Here is a 19,455-nt window from a genome sequence, read left to right as displayed (position 1 = left end):
TGAGGATTGATTTTCCCTTCAGCTTTCCTTCATTCACTTCATTTTTGTAGTTTGTTTTGTCGAGGTTCATGAAAGATTTTTTTTATAAAAGGAGTTTATGAGGTGGAAACAAACATATATTTTTGGCTATGATGAGCCCAATAAATCCCAGATGGATGGTATTAGCTGGTGATGCATTGCCTCGTCTAAGTCATAGGGATAAGAACTTGACTTGACACAGGCTTCATGGGAAAGAGAGCAAAATTATAGTATATAGTTGATGATAATTGTTAGACAAGACTTGTGGTTTTGCTTGGTTGGGATTTTTTTTTTTACATGAGGCTCATCTAAGGAATGAATATCAGGAAGCTGGTAGGATGGCCTGGAGGTACATATACTCACCTCTAAGCTGTATAGTCTGATTTTGAATCCCAACCCAGCTATAAACTGTCATCCAGATGTTTCACAGGCAGGATGATTCATCAGTGTATGTGCTGTCCCTCGGAGTTGCCTCGTAAGTTGAGGGATACCAAGGAAAACTTGCCTTGGATTGACACACCCAGTCAGCTGTTGTTCTGATTAGGACATCTCATTGGGAGCCATGGAAGTTCATCCGATTGCTCTCGGTATAGGAAGGCACAGGCACGATCAACCAAGTATTTTGTATGGGGAATAACAGCTGAAGGTGGTGTCATTTAGTGGGTATTGTGGCCTCCTGCAGGCCATTGCAGTCATTGCTTCCCTACAAGAAGGATATTCAGACCATGTGCACTAAGACCCGTTAGCCACAGTTGAAGACCACACTGCGACCATGACCATCCTTTCCCCTCTATGTCATCCCTGATTAGTTGCACTTTGTGATCCTCATATTCAATGCAGTCCTGCAGCCACAACTGATTTTTGTGAGACCTTTTCTGGAATCTGGTTACAGAGAAATACCTAAGCATGATTGATTTTCACTTGCCTACCCCGTTTTACCGTTTCCACTCTTGGCGATGTTGATGATCATTGTGTTTCAAGTGCCCTCTGGAGGCAACATCAAACTATGCAGTTTTCCATTGCAGTTCCTCTCACCTTATGAGGAAACTTGTCTTTTATTACGATAAAGACTGTTTAACTTCCTTTAAGGTCTCATTACAATGTTACATCAATTATGGAGATCACGTGCAGTTTTATTCAGGATTTTTAATTTCTTGCAATTTTCAGGGTCTCGAATGCAACACACCAGGATGGCAGTTTATAGCTGCGTCGAGATCGAATGTGACGACTCAATGACGCGTGTGCTTACCTCCAAACTATTGCGTGCTTGCATCCATGCGTCAAGTGCAACCTCTGATAGTCTGATTCTGAGGCCCTAAGGAGTATGTTTAGCCAAGGTAACGGTTTAACAATAACCTAAACGACTTTGTGGACAATATAATGGGGTCCACAATGATACAGACTTTTCTCGAAGGACACGGGAAGAGAATGTTGGAAAAACCTTCAAGTCGACAGATCACCATGATACTGCCATGAGGATTTTCTCAGAATGGTACTTTAGAACGTGAGCGGATTTCAGTTTGACGTGTCCTATGTGTTGCCTCTGTTTTGTGTGAGCAAATTGCCTTTGTTTCATTGAGCTTTAAATATTCCGTTTTGCTTGCAGTGTTTGCAGCTCCTACAAAGACTCACGTACGATGTGCAGTTGACCTACTGTAGTCCACAAGTTGCCGATCTTCTCAGCTATCTTGTCGAGTCCGTGTGAGTAAAAGGAACTTGAAAATACTGCATACATGATATAAATAAATATTTGGGCAATATTATGTGTGATTCAACATCATCTGTGTCACCTGCCTCACGTTTTCAACACTTGGCATTTGCAGGTGCAAATTGAGCATTTATTACCCTCAGTGGAAGGTATTGCATGTGGGTCCGTTTATGTTTGTCTGTCTCTCTGCACGTAATGTGCTAATGTAGTCCGCAAATGCCATCCGGTGGTAGCCAGTATTACATGGTATCTTTTTTTCAACCGAGTACCTCAAGAAAAGTATGTACAATTAGAATGTGAGAATCTCTATTAAATATGTACTGTTAAGAATGTGTTATTTTCCATAAAGTACATGAGATTGAAACGTGCATTTATACAATAAAACCTAAAAGGTATTTTTGCTGTCAAAACATAAACCTACGTCGTCAATGCATCGTCTACACACCACACAAAAACCACACAAAAACCACACAAACACCACACAAAAATTCCACACAAGAAACTGCACAAAATGCACCACACAAAAAAAAAATCACACAAAAAAACACACAAAAACCACAACACAAAAAACACTACACAGAAAACACTACACAGAAAACACTACACAGAAAACTACACAAAAAACACGACACAAAAAAACACAAAAAACTACACAAAAAACCACAAAAAACTACACAAAAAACACTACACAAAAAACACTACACAAAAAACACTACACAAAAAACACTACACAAAAAACACTACACAAAAAACTACACAAAAAACACTACACAAAAACACCACACAAAAACACCACACAAAAAACACCACACAAAAACACCACACAAAAAAACACCACACAAAAAAAATCACACAAAAACCACAACACAAAAAACACCACAAAAACCACAACACAAAAAACTACACAAAAAACACCACAAAAAACACCACACAAAAAACCACACAAAAAAACACACAAAAAAACACCACACAAAAAAACACCACAAAAAAACACCACAAAAAAACACCACAACCAAAAAAACACCACAACCAAAAAAACACCACACATAAAACCACAAAAAACACCACACAAAAAACACCACACAAAAAACACCACACAAAAAACACCACACAAAAAACCACAAAAAACACCATACAAAAAACACCATACAAAATACACCACACAAAAAAACACAAAAAAAATCACAAAAAACAACACAAAAAAACACACAAAAACACCACACAAGAAACACCACACACAAAACACCACACACAAAACACCACACAAAAAACACCGCACAAAAAACACCACACAAAAGACACCACACAAAAGACACCACACAAAAGACACCACACACAAAACACCACACAAAAAACACCGCACAAAAAACACCGCACAAAAGACACCACACAAAAGACACCACACAAAAGACACCACACAAAAGACACCACACACAAAACACCACACACAAAACACCACACAAAACACCACACAAAAAACACCACACACAAAACACCACACACAAAACACCACACAAAAAACACCACACAAAAAACACCACACAAAAAACACCACAAAAAACCCACAAAAAACACCACACAAAAAACACAAAAAAACAGAAAACACCACACAAAAAACACCACACAAAAAACACCACACAAAAAACAAAAAAAACCCAAAAATGTCAGAGACTGATATAACAATACGTCTGCAATTTCCACTCTTTCATGACATCCAGAATATTTTGCTTGTGGTTTCGCACTCATATTTCACTTTTACATTTTCACACTTTCACAATTCGCTGAAAGTTTCCAAACATTTACTGCACACAGTAACACATTTACAATAAAATGAACAATGAGAATCAAATGAATTTTACACAAGAATCATTTTATTCCTCCTTTATCTGCGAGCACGTGTTCCCCATGCAGCATATAACAAGCGTCATTTAAGATCACGTGTTCCCATGCAACATATAACAAGCGTCATTTAAGATCACGTGTTCCCATGCAGCATATAATAAGCGTCATTTAAGATCACGTGTTCCCATGCAGCATATAACCAGTGTTTATGGAGCAATATGACAAGCGTCATTTAAAATCACGTGTTCTTATGCATCGTATAACAAGTGTGTATGTAGCAATGTAACAAGCGTGTATGTAGCAATGTAACAAGCGTGTATGTATCAATATTACAAGTGTGTATGTAGCAATATAACAAGTGTGTTTGTACAGTAGCAATATAACAAGTGTGTATGTACAGTAGCAATATAACGAGCGTGTATGTAGAAATATAACAAGCGTGTAAGTATCAATATAACATGTGTGTTTGTACAGTAGCAATATAACAAGTGTGTATGTACAGTAGCAATATAACAAGTGTGTATGTAGCAACAATATAACCAGTGTGTATGTACAGTAGCAATATAACAATCATGTATGTGCAGTAGCAATATAAGAAACATGTATGTACAGTAGCAATATAACAAGTGTGTATGTACAGTAGCAATATAACAAGTGTGTATGTAGCAACAATATAACCAGTGTGTATGTACAGTAGCAATATAACAATCATGTATGTACAGTAGCAATATAAGAAACATGTATGTACAGTAGCAATATAACAAGCATGTATGTACAGTAGCAATATAATAAGTGTGTATGTATCGATATAACAAGCATGTACCGTGTGTATCAATATAACAAGCATGTATGTACAGTAGCAATATAGCGAGCGTGTATGTACAGTAGCAATATAGCAAGCGTGTATGTACAGTAGCAATATAACAAGCGTGTATGTACAGTAGCAATATAACAAGCGTGTATGTACAGTAGCAATATAGCAAGCGTGTATGTACAGTAGCAATATAGCAAGCGTGTATGTACAGTAGCAATATAGCAAGCGTGTATGTACAGTAGCAATATAGCAAGCGTGTATGTACAGTAGCAATATAACAAGCGTGTATGTACAGTAGCAATATAGCAAGCGTGTATGTACAGTAGCAATATAGCAAGCGTGTATGTACAGTAGCAATATAGCAAGCGTGTATGTACAGTAGCAATATAACAAGCGTGTATGTACAGTAGCAATATAGCAAGTGTGTATGTACAGTAGCAATATAGCAAGCGTGTATGTACAGTAGCAATATAACAAGCATGTATGTACAGTAGCAATATAACAAGCGTGTATGTACAGTAGCAATATAACAAGCGTGTATGTACAGTAGCAATATAGCAAGCGTGTATGTACAGTCACAATATAACAAGCGTGTATGTGCAGTAGCAATATAGCAAGTGTGTATGTACAGTAGCAATATAACAAGCATGTATGTACAGTAGCAATATAACAAGCGTGTATGTACAGTAGCAATATAGCAAGCGTGTATGTACAGTAGCAATATAGCAAGCGTGTATGTACAGTCACAATATAACAAGCGTGTATGTGCAGTAGCAATATAGCAAGCGTGTATGTACAGTAGCAATATAGCAAGCGTGTATGTACAGTAGCAATATAACAAGCATGTATGTACAGTAGCAATATAACAAGTGTGTTTGTACAGTAGCAATATAACAAGTGTGTATGTACAGTAGCAATATAACGAGCGTGTATGTAGAAATATAACAAGCGTGTAAGTATCAATATAACGTGTGTTTGTACAGTAGCAATATAACAAGTGTGTATGTACAGTAGCAATATAACAAGTGTGTATGTAGCAACAATATAACCAGTGTGTATGTACAGTAGCATTATAACAAGCGTGTATGTACAGTAGCATTATAACAAGCGTGTATGTACAGTAGCAATATAACAAGCGTGTATGTACAGTATCAATATAAGAAGCGTGTATGTACAGTACCATTATAACAAGCGTGTATGTACAGTAGCAATATAACAAGCGTGTATGTACAGTAGCATTATAACAAGCGTGTATGTACAGTAGCATTATAATAAGCGTGTATGTACAGTAGCATTATAACAAGCGTGTATGTACAGTAGCAATATAACAAGCGTGTATGTACAGTATCAATATAAGAAGTGTGTATGTACAGTACCATTATAACAAGCGTGTATGTACAGTAGCAATATAACAAGCGTGTATGTGCAGTAGCATTATAACAAGCGTGTATGTACAGTAGCATTATAACAAGCGTGTATGTACAGTAGCAATATAACAAGCGTGTGTACAGTATCAATATAAGAAGTGTGTATGTACAGTACCATTATAACAAGCGTGTATGTACAGTAGCAATATAACAAGCGTGTATGTACAGTAGCATTATAACAAGCGTGTATGTACAGTAGCATTATAACAAGCGTGTATGTACAGTAGCAATATAACAAGCGTGTATGTACAGTAGCAATATAACAAGCGTGTGTACAGTATCAATATAAGAAGTGTGTATGTACAGTAGCAATATAACAAGTGTGTGTGTGCAGTAGCAATATACCAAGCGTGTATGTACAGTAGCATTATAACAAGCGTGTATGTACAGTAGCAATATAACAAGCGTGTATGTACAGTAGCAATATAACAAGCGTGTGTACAGTATCAATATAAGAAGTGTGTATGTACAGTAGCAATATAACAAGTGTGTGTGTGCAGTAGCAATATACCAAGCGTGTATGTACAGTAGCAATATAACAAGTGTGTGTGTGCAGTAGCATTATAACAAGCGTGTATGTACAGTAGCAATATACCAAGCGTGTATGTACAGTAGCAATATAACAAGCGTGTGTACAGTATCAATATAAGAAGTGTGTATGTTCAGTAGCAATATAACAAGTGTGTGTGTGCAGTAGCAATATACCAAGCGTGTATGTTCAGTAGCAATATAGCAAGCGTGTATGTACAGTAGCAATATAACAAGCGTGTGTACAGTATCAATATAAGAAGTGTGTATGTACAGTAGCAATATAACAAGTGTGTGTGTGCAGTAGCAATATAACAAGCGTGTGTACAGTATCAATATAAGAAGTGTGTATGTACAGTAGCAATATAACAAGTGTGTGTGTGCAGTAGCAATATACCAAGCGTGTATGTACAGTAGCAATATAACAAGCGTGTGTACAGTATCAATATAAGAAGTGTGTATGTACAGTAGCAATATAACAAGTGTGTGTGTGCAGTAGCAATATACCAAGCGTGTATGTACAGTAGCAATATAACAAGTGTGTGTGTGCAGTAGCATTATAACAAGCGTGTATGTACAATAGCAATATACCAAGCGTGTATGTACAGTAGCAATATAACAAGCGTGTGTACAGTATCAATATAAGAAGTGTGTATGTTCAGTAGCAATATAACAAGTGTGTGTGTGCAGTAGCAATATACCAAGCGTGTATGTTCAGTAGCAATATAACAAACATGTATGTAGCAATATAACAAACATGTATGTCGCAATATAACAAGTGTGTGTGTGCAGTAGCAATATACCAAGCGTGTATGTTCAGTAGCAATATAACAAACATGTATGTAGCAATATAACAAACATCATTTAAAATCACGTGTTTATTATGTGTTCTTTCTTTCAGACGAGCTCCTATCTCTCATCTTATTGGTTGCCTGGCATAGCCGAAGGATTTCCAGGCTGTTTTTGGATCAGGCTGTTTGTTTATTCTCATTGCAATTGTTTGATTTTTGTATTAAATACTGTATTTGTGTTGAAATGCTACCTTGTTAAGGTGTCTTCTTTTAACACCATTGTTGTTAATTTGATCAAAGAAGACATGGGGGATCTTTCTCGCAGTGTAATACCGGCTTAAGCTGCCTTAGTGCTGGTATTGCAGGTGGTGAGCTCGACTAGCTTTGCATCATGTATCGGGTACTTGACAATATATTGTTTTAACCAAATACTTAAGGTCCTTCACAATAGCTCTGTTCCATTACTGGTGCCATGTCACCATTCTTTTGAAAGATGATCATAGGACCTTTATTTACATCCTAATGACCGGCCAGACGACCGGCAACTTCAAAGATGTGCGAGCCATATGATGTAGCAGAAGGAGAGTTTGGTAAAATTCAAAATCTGTTTGACATCGAGCCCAGGATCATTTTGATGTGTGGAGCGTTGCAATTGTGGCACTGTTGTGAAGGTTCTTACATGGCTTTATTCATTTTCGCTTTCTGTGTACAGCCAGGCAGCTGAAAGTGAGCACACCATGCCATGTTTGAGGGTGTTGGCTAACTTCTGCCGGCAGAGTCCTTGCATTCAAGCACAAGTCAAGTCGTTTGTATGTCCTTTCTTTCGTCACAAACACACCGTTTTAACATTGCTGTTAATCATTTGCTTATTAATTGAATAAAAATTTGCGTGAAAAATTTAGGCTCATGGAAGAGCAAGGGGGCAGAGGTGAAAAGGCAATGCACTGACGGTGGGACAGTAGGGCAGCACGTGGACACAATCAAAAGGTGAACGGACAGGAGGTGCAAAGAGTAGAGGGAAAGAAATGTAACCTGCAAGTATAATGAGGTGCGGATAGGGGAGGGTTATTTGTGGTAGAAAAGATTATGGACATAACAAACTGAGTAAGGCAGTTCCACAAGCTAGATAAAGTAAACCTCACTTTTGGAAAACTTGACTATGCGATTACTGGAAAAAGCACGTGATCTGTTTGGGCTAGGGGTGAGGGCGGGTTGGGGGGAGGGAGGGAACAGTATAGGGAGCAACATCTGAAGATGGGTAGTAAAGAATGAAGAGTGCACAAACGTGTGTGCAATGAGAAGAAAGCAGGTTGTGTGCTTCTCCCTTTTTGTTGGAGATGCCATTAATCTTCAGAGCATTAGATTCCACAGCATCCCGTAGAGACAGTTGTGAAGAGGGGGCACCAGCCCATAGGGGAGAACGGTACTCTATTGAACTATGGATGGAGGCCTTGCATGCCATGAGATGTTCATATTTACCAAGGAAGGTGTCGGTACGATGGAGGATACCCAGCCTGCGGGTGGCTTTGCTGGCTTGTTTTGATACATGGTTGACCCAAGAGAGTTTATGGCTGATGGTGAGGCGCAGCAGTTCAAGAAATTGAACCTCTTCCGGTGGTTAACCATGGAAATAGGTCGGTGTTTCTTCAGACGATCCTTCTGCAAAGATAGTTGGAGACTTGTGTGTATATATTGTTGCATTTAAAAAAAAACTTGTTAATTATCTCTGCCACCTAAGGTGGACAAAGGTTATGTTTTCACCCCTGTCTGTTTGTCTGTGACCAACATGTCTCAAAAATTTATGGATGGATTCAGACAAAATTTGGTGGAGAGGTTGGGTGTGTGACAATGATGAAATGATTGGATTTTGGTGAAAATCCGGATCTGAGAATATTTTAAATGATTCTTCACCATTATGAGATAGGGCCAAAAATGATATATCACATGCTATTTCAAAATGATGTGGATTAGTTATGAACTAGGTAGATGAGTTTGTCAGGTGACAAGAACAAGCCAATTCAATTTTGGTTCAGGTCTGTATCCTGATCCGGCCTATCAATGGGATACGAAATGTAAACTGCTCATCCTGGTGGAGGTATGCTCTCTACCGAGTGCCCATTCTAGTTTTTGTTTTTTGTTTTTATTTAAGGTTCATATAGTAGCTTGTACACATGTTACACACAGCAGTCAATGACATTATGAGACATCGATGTACTTTTCTGTGCATTGCAAAGACAGTAGTAAATAACTGACAAATTGACACAGTACATGTATTTGAACCTGAGATCTCATACCAAGCTTATTGCTGAGATGGGATCACCCAAACAGTCAAACAAACCATTGAATTCGATCAACTGAAGGTTTACAAAAATGTTTGCCATTGTGGGAAATGAGGTATGGCCAATATTTCGAGCATTAGCCCTTCACCAGAGAAAAAGGACAAAGGGCTAACGTTGGAAACATCACCACACTTCATTTCCCATGGCGGTAAACACACTTGTATCAACTTTTCGTTAATAAAGCTCCATTGTTTATCTTCTCTGCCGACGTAGACCAACAGCAGCGTTCACAGAGACCTTCAAACTTCAAGCTTCAACCAAACTGTTACTTCATGACACATCAACGTTGTCAACCTGCTCCACAATGATTTTTTTTAGCATATCATTTTTCGGTCTCAGATTTGGCACGCATTTGTGATGGTCTTGTTCTTCAAGGTCAAAATAATGCACACTTCTTTTCTCTTCCTTTTCAGAAAAACGTGAAGTCTCTTTATCGGAGCCTCATTCATTTCCTGGCACATAGCAGCCTCACCGTGGTGGTGTTTGCCCTCTCTATCCTTACCAGTCTCACGCTTGGTGAGGAAGTTGGAGAAAGGGTAGGCCAGCACTCATTCTATGGTGACTTTTATTTTGCAAGACCGAAGCTTGCATATTTTGATCTGTTCTTTGTGTTTGCACATGACATAAATGCTGGCTCTTCATTTTTGGAAATTTTTGTTTGAGCATTTGATTGTAATGTTTTTTTTTTTTTACCCTTTTTAATTGTGATGTGGCAGCTCTTCCATGCCAAGAACATCCATCAGACTTTCCAACTAATCTTCAACATCTTGGTAAATGGTGAAGGGAAATTGACAAGGAAATACTCTGTAGATCTCTTCATGGACCTTCTTGAGAATGCAAAAGTGATTGATCTCTTAAGCAGGTGGGTTTAAGAAGCGTTTTTGGGGAAGGGAAGGAAAGGAAAGGGTGGGGGTTGTGGGGGGGGGGGGGGTTAATGGGGGATTTACTTTGTAATATATACACTACCGGTCAAAAGTTTTAGAACACCTCAATTTTTCCAGTTTTTATTGAAATTTATGCAGTTTAATGTCTCAATGTACTCTGAAATTAAGCATAGAACAAATAAACAATTGGAGATAAAAAAGAAATCATAGAATCATTTTGTTTAACAAAATTTAGTTCAAATTTTTGACTCGGCAAAGTAGCCACCTTTTGCAGATATAACCGACCTGTCAAACCTGCCATTTTCCTGCCACTCGACCTGTCAAACCTGCAGCGCAAAGTCTTCTCTTCACAGTTGAACACTGATAAATAATCAATTAAATTAGTGGGTTTTTGTCAGCAGTTGTATTTTTTTCAATTCCCAATATTTCTAATCATGTTAGACTTTTCTGTGACGTGCGTGTGCCTGTGCAGGTATGAACACTTCTCATCATGTTTGAGGCAAATCTTAGATCTTTTACGGAGTAAAAATGGAGACGCAATTGAAAAGGTCAGTCGAAAAGTTGATGTGAATAATGAAAGCGAGAGATATCTTCTGTGCTTTCAGGTACACTGGTCACTTTCTGAGAAGAGCTTTCATACAGACGTGCTTTCAAACGCACGCCAATTTGTAGATTCCCTCATGTGATTGAGATTATTTAATTACCTCGTGTGCACGAAGCGAAAAGCGGGTTGAGGCAATTGGTTCACTTTGTCTGTCCTGTCTTAAAACGTTGGTTTATGATCGAGGAACAACTTGATTTCAATTCAATGCTATATTTTGAACACGAATCGGAAAACGAACCTGTTGTTTAACAGTAACTTGGTTCTGAATTATCCCAATCGCACATGCGCAGAGCAGAGTAAGTTAGTTTTTTTGCTCTGTCTGCCTGGCAGTCAAACAAAATTGACAATCCTTCCAAACAGGAAACTTACTGTTTTTAAGGATGTCAGAAAGGTCACACACTACAGGCACAAATAACTAAAGTAACGTGCTAGATAGGGTGGTGTAAAAGACGCTGCATGAACGGCGGTAAAGTTCCAAATACATTTTTCTACAACCTTTAAAATCTTTATTTTATTTAAATTGATTTATATACTTCAACACTATGGAATACAAATCACTTTTTTGGCACTTTTAAAAACCTTTCGTTTATCAGTAATGGGATAAAATATTACGGCATTTCACATCATCTCAACCATTCAGATTTGCTGCTTGCAGACACCGTCCATGTCCTTATTTTTCTCAAGACTGCATGATGTTGGGGGCAAGGGAGTGGGAGTGTGGGGGTAAGGTGCTTAATGAACTCTCTAGTTATTCCTTTTTTAAGAACTATTTTTAAGCTGAGAATGTCATTGTGATTCAAAGCTTTTTCTGCCACAACGCGGTTGTACACTCTCTCATAATTTGGACAAAGTGTGTGCACGAGTTGATGAAAGCAGATCCATGGAGGCCCTGCCATACTTTCAAATCTCCACCAGCATGTAGTAATGAGCTGTTTTTTGTTGTCCTGTTGTTGTTGTTGTTGTTGTTGTTCTCACATGGCCTAATACATTTTAAAAATATTGCTGAGTTAATAATTTTGACAGCAATTTTGTGTTCCCCCCTTTTTTTAAATTACATTTGTCATCCAAATTCTTAAGTAAGCTCCATCATCTCATCTCTTCATTAACGTGACATCAAAAGGCCCTCTTACTGGACAAATCTATTCTCATTGAATTGGTAGTTAAAATATTTTGCATTCTTATTGCCTAGATTACCTTTCCGAATCAACATCATGTTGTTGTTTCTTCCACCTCCCTCTTCCAATCTTTTATCTAGATTCTGGAACTCTTGCTGGCTTTCAGCAACGTGCCCCTTCTACGTCGACCACTTTGCCTTGAGCTCTTTCTTCCTGGACAGAACCTGCAACCAGGCTTACGCCAGTCGAAACGAGCAGGGCCCAGCCGCCTTCTAGCCGGCGTCATTTGCTGGGTCGACGGGCTGCCTCACAGCTCTGAGGAAGCGGCGCCTCTCGCTCTGGAGCTTCTTCGAGAAGTTTGTGAGGTAATTTGACTTCAAATTTTGATACCAATATTGGAGCTGCACATGGCGAGTAAAATCAAATCGTGCTTGCTAGTGCTAATATTTCCATGCAAATACATTATATAAACTTCATTAGCTGGTCCACAAAGCAGAGTGAAGAACTAAACATAATAGCTTAATATGATGGGCAAAAAGGAGTGTAAACATAACCTCTGTCCACCTTCGGTGGCGGAGGTAATAAAAGCGTAATAAGTCATTTTGGATTGTGTTTGTAGTGAAATTATACTAAAGGTGAACCCGGGAGTGCTCGCTTATCCCTCTAAAAGGGGCGTCTATAAGACCCGGGACAACCGCGGCGCAAGGACACTCCAGCGACACTTACTGCGACATATAGTCCTGTAGTTTGAATGGTATGTACGCCCCTATATGCTGCGCTTGTTTTGTTTTGCCTATTGATACTGTAATACTTCGATTGCCCATGTAATACTCCGATTCTGATGTCTATTGCATGAATGTATTTTACAGGATGTGACCACAGATCTAAATGATATTAAACCTACCCAAGGTACAAGTCGTGTCTGAGTTTGATTTTCACGACATTTAATATCATTTAAATCTACGAAATGGCTGAACCCAAGATGATTACGGTACCGATTCTCGATGCCGACGCTCAAGCCGAGGAGTCGGGATCGGAGTTCACCCACTGGCTCAAAACGCTGGAGAATTACTTCGCCGCGCATGAAACGGAGCCCACTGCCGTGGCTAAGCTGTCCGTGTTACAGTCGAAAGTCCACCACCGCGTTTACCGGTGCATTGCTCGATTTGAGACGTACGCCACGGCTCTGGCCAAGCTAAAGCGACTATACGTAAAGAAACGGAGCGCCGTGCACGGCCGGCATCAGCTCTCTCAGCGGCGACAACAACCATCGGAATCGATCGATCGCTACGCGCAGGAGTTGCGTCACCTTCTGGCGGACTGTGCCTAGGAGGTACGGACCCACGAGCAAGTGCAAGATGACCTTCTCAGAGATTCTTTCGTCTCTGGAATTAGCTCTGGAGTCTTGAGGCTCCGACTCTTGGAGACCGCGGAGCTGACATTTACGGAGGCACTACGGCTGGCTCACGTCTTTACCAATGCCCGTGAACAATCCACTGCTTATGACCACCCACGAGTCATGGCGGGGACTTCTCAACTCGCGCGACCGGAGAGGGTTACCGCCGAGGATATGGGGGAGGACTCGACCACGGCCGAGTCTCTGGGTGCTCCTGAAGCGGACTCCGCTTCCGGCCTAACTGCTGCTACCGCTGCCCGGCCACGGCCTGAGCGGTATGCAAAGTGTTATTTTTGTGGGAATCGGCAGCACCCCCGAGTAGAATGCCCGGCTCGGGAGGCAATATGCCATCTGTGCTCCACCAAGGGCCATTTCGCGAAGGTCTGCAAAAAGTCCGCGCGAGGTACGCGAGCCCGCGCGGCCTTGAATGGGCTTATCGCAGAGCCAACGGACTGCGCACCGAACGGAGCGCCCCGCCCGGCCTCGATCAGCGTCTCCCCTCCTCACGGGCCCCTGGCTGCACGCTCGACCTTGATGGGGGACATCGGGCCGCCTAAACAACCGGCGCGACCACGACCGGCCGCGTCGCGATCGGCCTTGGCTGGCGTCCGGACGCCCACCTCAAACAAGCAACGCCGTACTGCTTTGGAAACTCCTCTGGATTCGCAGCGAACGCTGCGCGTGACTCGAGTGCCATCTGACGGCGGCTTTTACGAATTACACGCTATCGCACCAGCTCATGAAACGGTGGATGGCAGTGATCCTCTACGCGTGACTCGAGCGCCATCTGACGGCGGCTTTTACGAATTACACGCACTCACTCCTGCATATGAAACCGCAGATGGCAGTGAGCCAACTATGCGCTTGTCACGAGGATCCTCCACGGGCTGCCCGAACGACCGGCAAACTGCAGCCGGCGTGGGAACGTTCTCTGACAGTGGTTTTTACGATTTACATGCTGCCAACTATGCCCCGGGCTGCCCGAACGACTGGAAAACTGCAGCCGGAGTGGGATCCACCCGAACCTCTCGCCCGGACGGCACAATACCTGCCGGGTCTTCCGGCCTTGTGCAGGCCATCATTCCGCTCAAGGTCGCGGGCGTTTTTGCGCAAGTCTTGATCGACACGGGGTCTACGGATAGTTTTATCGATCAACGACTAGTGCATCAACATGGGTGGCCGGTTCTCGGGACTACACGACGGATCTTCATGGCCTCCCAATGACTTCGGCTGAGCACAAAAGGGGCATGTCGGCTGAAACTTGTGATAAAGGGCCGCACGTTCCCAGACGTGTATCTCATGGTGTTACCTGCGTTATGTGCCGACGTTCTGTTAGGACACGATTTCCTTAAGCGACATGGACGTTTGGAAATGGACTTCGGTGGGCCGGACACGCTTGCTGTGTGCGCCCTCGCTCAGATGGACGTGGAGCCTCTCTCGCTGTTCCCCAACCTGACCACTGATTGTACCCCTGTAGCCGTAAAATCGCGGCGCTACTCTCGCGCAGACGCGCAATTCATTGCGGAAGAAACGGCCCGGCTCTTAAAGGACGGTATTATAGAACCCAGTCGGTCGCCGTGGCGGGCCCAAGTCTTAGTAGTGCAAAGTGAGGCCCATCGCCGGCGCATCGTAATCGACTACTCACAGACGATTAATCGTTTTACACAGCTGGATGCCTACCCCCTACCGGGGATGAATGCACTGGTACGCCAGGTGGCCCTGTACTCTGTTTACAGCACTCTCGATCTGCGTAGTGCGTATCATCAGGTCCCCATCTCTAGGGCTGATCGCGTCGATACAGCCTTTGAATCGGGTCAAAGGTTATACCAGTTCACCCGACTACCTTTTGGGGTAACTAACGGGGTCGCTTGTTTTCAGAGGGCTATGGATGACCTCGTTACGAAGGAGAACTTGACCGATGTCTTTGTCTATCTGGACAATCTTACGGTTTGTGGGTATGACCAGGGGCATCACGACGCTAATCTGAAACGCTTCCTCGAGGTCGTGCAGAAATATCGCCGAACCATGAATGAGGCTAAGTGTCGTTACTCTCTACGCACGGTAGATCTTCTGGTGTACACCGTGACCCATGGCTCTGTCTCTCCAGATAAGGAGCGTCTGCGACCTTTGCTCGATATGGCTCCGCCTAGCGATCGGGCTTCGATGAAACGCGCTCTTGGGCTGTTCGCCCACTACTCGAAGTGGGTGCAAAATTTCTCCGCGAAGCTCCGCCCCCTCGTGGCCTGCGACACGTTCCCCATGGGCCCGGCCGCCATGGCGGCCTTCGAGGGCCTTAAAGCCGACATCGCGGGCGCCGCTGTAGCGACAATTGACGAGAGTGCATCTTTCGTCTTGGAAAGTGATGCCTCGGATCATGCGATAGCGGCGACTCTCTCCCAAGGGGGACGCCCTGTGGCTTTCTTTTCGCGGACTCTCACCTCCGCTGAGCGGAGGCATTCGTCTGTTGAAAAGGAAGCATACGCGATCGTCGAATCGATTCGGCGATGGCGGCCGTACCTGCTCGGGCGGTGTTTCCAAATCGTCACGGACCAACAAAGCGTTGCATTCATGTACGACACCTTACATGCTCAACGCATTAAGAATGAGAAAATCACTCGCTGGTGTATCGAACTCGCCGACTTCTGCTACACCATCAAATACCGCCCGGGGAAGGATAACCTGGTCGCCGACGCCTTATCGAGGCCGGCCACTTGCGCGGGGGTTGTCACTTTGGAGGGGCTGCGCGCTTTACACGGCACTATGTGTCATCCCGGGGTAGCGCGTTTCGCGCATTTTGTGCGCAGTGGTAATCTGCCGTACTCGATTGAGGACATCCGCCGGATCTGCCGTGATTGCACTATCTGTGCGGAGCTCAAACCGTGTTTTTACAACCCTCCTATGGGGACGCTGGTTAGGGCTACTAGACGGTGGGAGCGTTTGGCGATGGACTTCAAGGGGCCGCTGCCAGTGTCGAGTAACTCTCGTTAACTGCTCACTATCGTTGATGAGTATTCGCGATTCCCCTTTGCTTATACGTGCGGGGATATGTCAGCTGCCACGGTTATACGGTGCCTACAGAATTTGTTTTCTATGTTTGGGTATCCGGCCTACGTGCATACCGATCGGGGTGCGGTGTTCCTGTCTCAGGAGGTGAGGGGCTACTTGCTCCAGAATAATGTCGCTTCGAGCTACACCACCCCGTACCGGCCCCAGGCGAATGGGCAGATCGAACGCTTTAATGGGATTATATGGAGGGCCGTCATGCTAAGCCTCAGGACCCTCGGCCGGGGCCTCGATAAATGGGCGTGGTCGCTTCCTGCGGCTCTAAACTGGCTCCCGGCTCTCCTATGTACCGCCACCAACCAGACTCCTCATGAAAGACTGTTCCACCACCCTAGAAGCTCGGGTAGTATCCAATCTTTACCCAGCTGGCTCGCTGAGCCGGGGCCGGCCTATCTCAAACGAGCGGTTCGCGCTAGCAAGTACGACCCCCTTGTTGATAAGGTGCGGGTACTCCAGGCTAATCCCGAGCATGCTCGAGTGATAACGGCGGACGGACGCGAGTCTACTGTCTCCGTACGCCATCTCGCCCCTTGTGGGGACGACGACAGGGATATCAACGAACCAATCTACGAGTCTATGGACTCTACCGAAGCTTCCTCTATGGAACTACTGCCGTCACTTCCGTCGTCGCCTACTCCCTTGCCTGATGGCCCTGGGGTGCCCCCTCCGACACCCACCTCCGGCAGCTATTCCGATGCGAGGGACTCCGGGCTTGGGGACGCCGTACCCGGTAGTCTCCGAACACGAACTGGCAGGGTAGTTCGCCGCCCCGACCGCTACGGGTGGACCGACTGACGTGGATTGACGTACCCCATTCGATTATTGCTGACGCTTGCTTGCGACCTGCCTAGCGGCAGTATAGTTTTAATGGTGGGGAGAATGTAGTGAAATTATACTAAAGGTGAACCCGGGAGTGCTCGCTTATCCCTCTAAAAGGGGCGTCTATAAGACCCGGGACAACCGCGGCGCAAGGACACTCCAGCGACACTTACTGCGACATATAGTCCTGTAGTTTGAATGGTATGTACGCCCCTATATGCTGCGCTTGTTTTGTTTTGCCTATTGATACTGTAATGCTTCGATTGCCCATGTAATACTCCGATTCTGATGTCTATTGCATGAATGTATTTTACAGGATGTGACCACAGATCTAAATGATATTAAACCTACCCAAGGTACAAGTCGTGTCTGAGTTTGATTTTCACGACAGTGTTCGCTAGCTCCCTGTCTCCTGTGGCCAATATTCCCTGTAGGGATTGGCATTTGTAGTATGAAAGCAATCTTTCATGTGGCAATTATGCTGCATCAAAAGGGTGACTGCATTTTACAAGTTTAGCTAAATGGGGTCCGATAGTGGTTTTCTTTTCTTCTGCTAACTGAAATTGTTGGGCTTAAACCCCCCCCCCCCCCCCCCCTCTCTTCCTTCCCCACCAGATTTCCTGATCAAACACAAGCTATTTTGTTCATGCTACCTGTCCTTGACCCCAGGAGGCAGTGAGCAGCGGGATGTCCCTGCAGCCTGTGCATGATTCTGTGCTGCCCGTATTGGGAAAACATCTTCGCAACTATGGGATGAAGCAAGATATGATGGAGCATGACGAGGAGAAGGTGGAGAAACCAAAGTGCGATGAGACGCGTATGGCTCGGCATTGCCATGTTCTCAGCAAGTGTCTGGATCTGCTCCTTGATATCTTTTGTTCTGTTACTCTGCGGTTGCTGGTACACAGGGTGATGTTATGACGGGTGGAGGGGGTTGAGCGGCAATATAAAATTGGATGCACACAGGCACGAGGAAGTCGTATGTAAATTAAATTTTCTTATGGGTACAGGTGCGGTAGGTGTAACAGCTGAGGGTCATCTTTCCGATTATTTTTTTTCTTTGACTCCTAAATCACTCCTGTGCCATGATAACGAGACAAGAGCCCTGTTGGCCAGTTCTTGCAGCTCTGAGGTGCTTAACTCACTCCTGGATTTCCAACTGGCTTTCAACAAGATGGGATTGGGTGACAGATCTGACAACAGGAAATGGAGGTAACCTTAATTCTTTTTAATTATTATTATAAACTCATTTCTCAACTCATTCTCTTTCAAGTTTACCCAACCCTGTTTTCCCACCCCCACCCTTCCCGTCCGTACTTTTTTTTTTACTGTGCAATGTATATATTTTTTGTCCTCCAAGTTTTCTGTATGTTACTCCCTGGAACAGATTTTGAAAGTTGGTATTTAAATGTCTCTTTCTCTCATTCACGTGCTCTATTGCAGTGTCTTTGGTGCGGATGTCATTATCAAATGCTTGGATTTCATGAGCTTCACTAAGGAAGTTCTCCCAGAAACTGAGGCAGCATTTTACAAATACCTGCAGGTAAGCTTGCTAGGTGAACTTGACTGTAACCGAATGGCGTGCAATTGTTCTCTTGTATCAAATTTGTAATTGACCAGAATTCTGCTTTGAATTCACACTGGTTGCATCACCACTGTGGTGAATTTGTGCCCCTGGAGGCTAAAATAGAAATTTGAGATTTGGCCTACAGAGTACCGGCACGCAATGGTATATTTATTTTGGAAAAGGCACTGAGGGATCTTTAACGTCTTAAAAACAATGATTAGCAGAGGGCTTTAATATCTCTATTTATATTTAATTATTTATATTCTTAATTTAATTATTTATATTTAATTATATATTTATAACTGTCTTAATATCCCTTCCAGGGGATGGCACCCCTTTGATATGCCAGTGAAGTATGAAATGTGAGAAAACATGTTCTTGTGAAGCACCATGACGACCGATTAAATCAAACCCAAAGTGGACCGCTCAAAGGGGAGCAGTGGTACACATTGATTTATATTGTCTTGACCTTTGGTTTTTACTCTTTGGCTATTTAAAAGAGCAGCAAAAGCCTTACTCCATGATTCTTGGTTGTGAGAA

At 43.2% G+C, this 19,455-nt stretch overlaps 1 protein-coding gene across 1 annotated transcript in view; it reads left to right on the top strand.

Annotated features, from left to right (window-relative positions):
- CIP2A (cellular inhibitor of PP2A) overlaps positions 1–19,455 on the top strand; it is a 54,967-nt gene that overhangs the window by 18,864 nt on the left and 16,648 nt on the right. The window contains exons 5-13 of the mRNA XM_068123311.2: positions 1,625–1,719; positions 7,841–7,937; positions 9,881–10,003; positions 10,184–10,329; positions 10,824–10,899; positions 12,211–12,435; positions 18,018–18,216; positions 18,425–18,560; positions 18,792–18,891. Of these exons, the coding sequence (XP_067979412.2) occupies positions 1,625–1,719; positions 7,841–7,937; positions 9,881–10,003; positions 10,184–10,329; positions 10,824–10,899; positions 12,211–12,435; positions 18,018–18,216; positions 18,425–18,560; positions 18,792–18,891 (1,197 nt within the window). The remainder of the gene's footprint in view (positions 1–1,624; positions 1,720–7,840; positions 7,938–9,880; positions 10,004–10,183; positions 10,330–10,823; positions 10,900–12,210; positions 12,436–18,017; positions 18,217–18,424; positions 18,561–18,791; positions 18,892–19,455) is intronic.

Source organism: Myxine glutinosa, chromosome 7 (assembly GCF_964187855.1).
Source record: "Myxine glutinosa chromosome 7, kmMyxGlut1.1, whole genome shotgun sequence".
Lineage (NCBI taxonomy): Eukaryota > Metazoa > Chordata > Myxini > Myxiniformes > Myxinidae > Myxine > Myxine glutinosa.
Note: the sequence above shows the minus strand (reverse complement) of the source record. Positions and strands in the feature narration are given on the sequence as shown.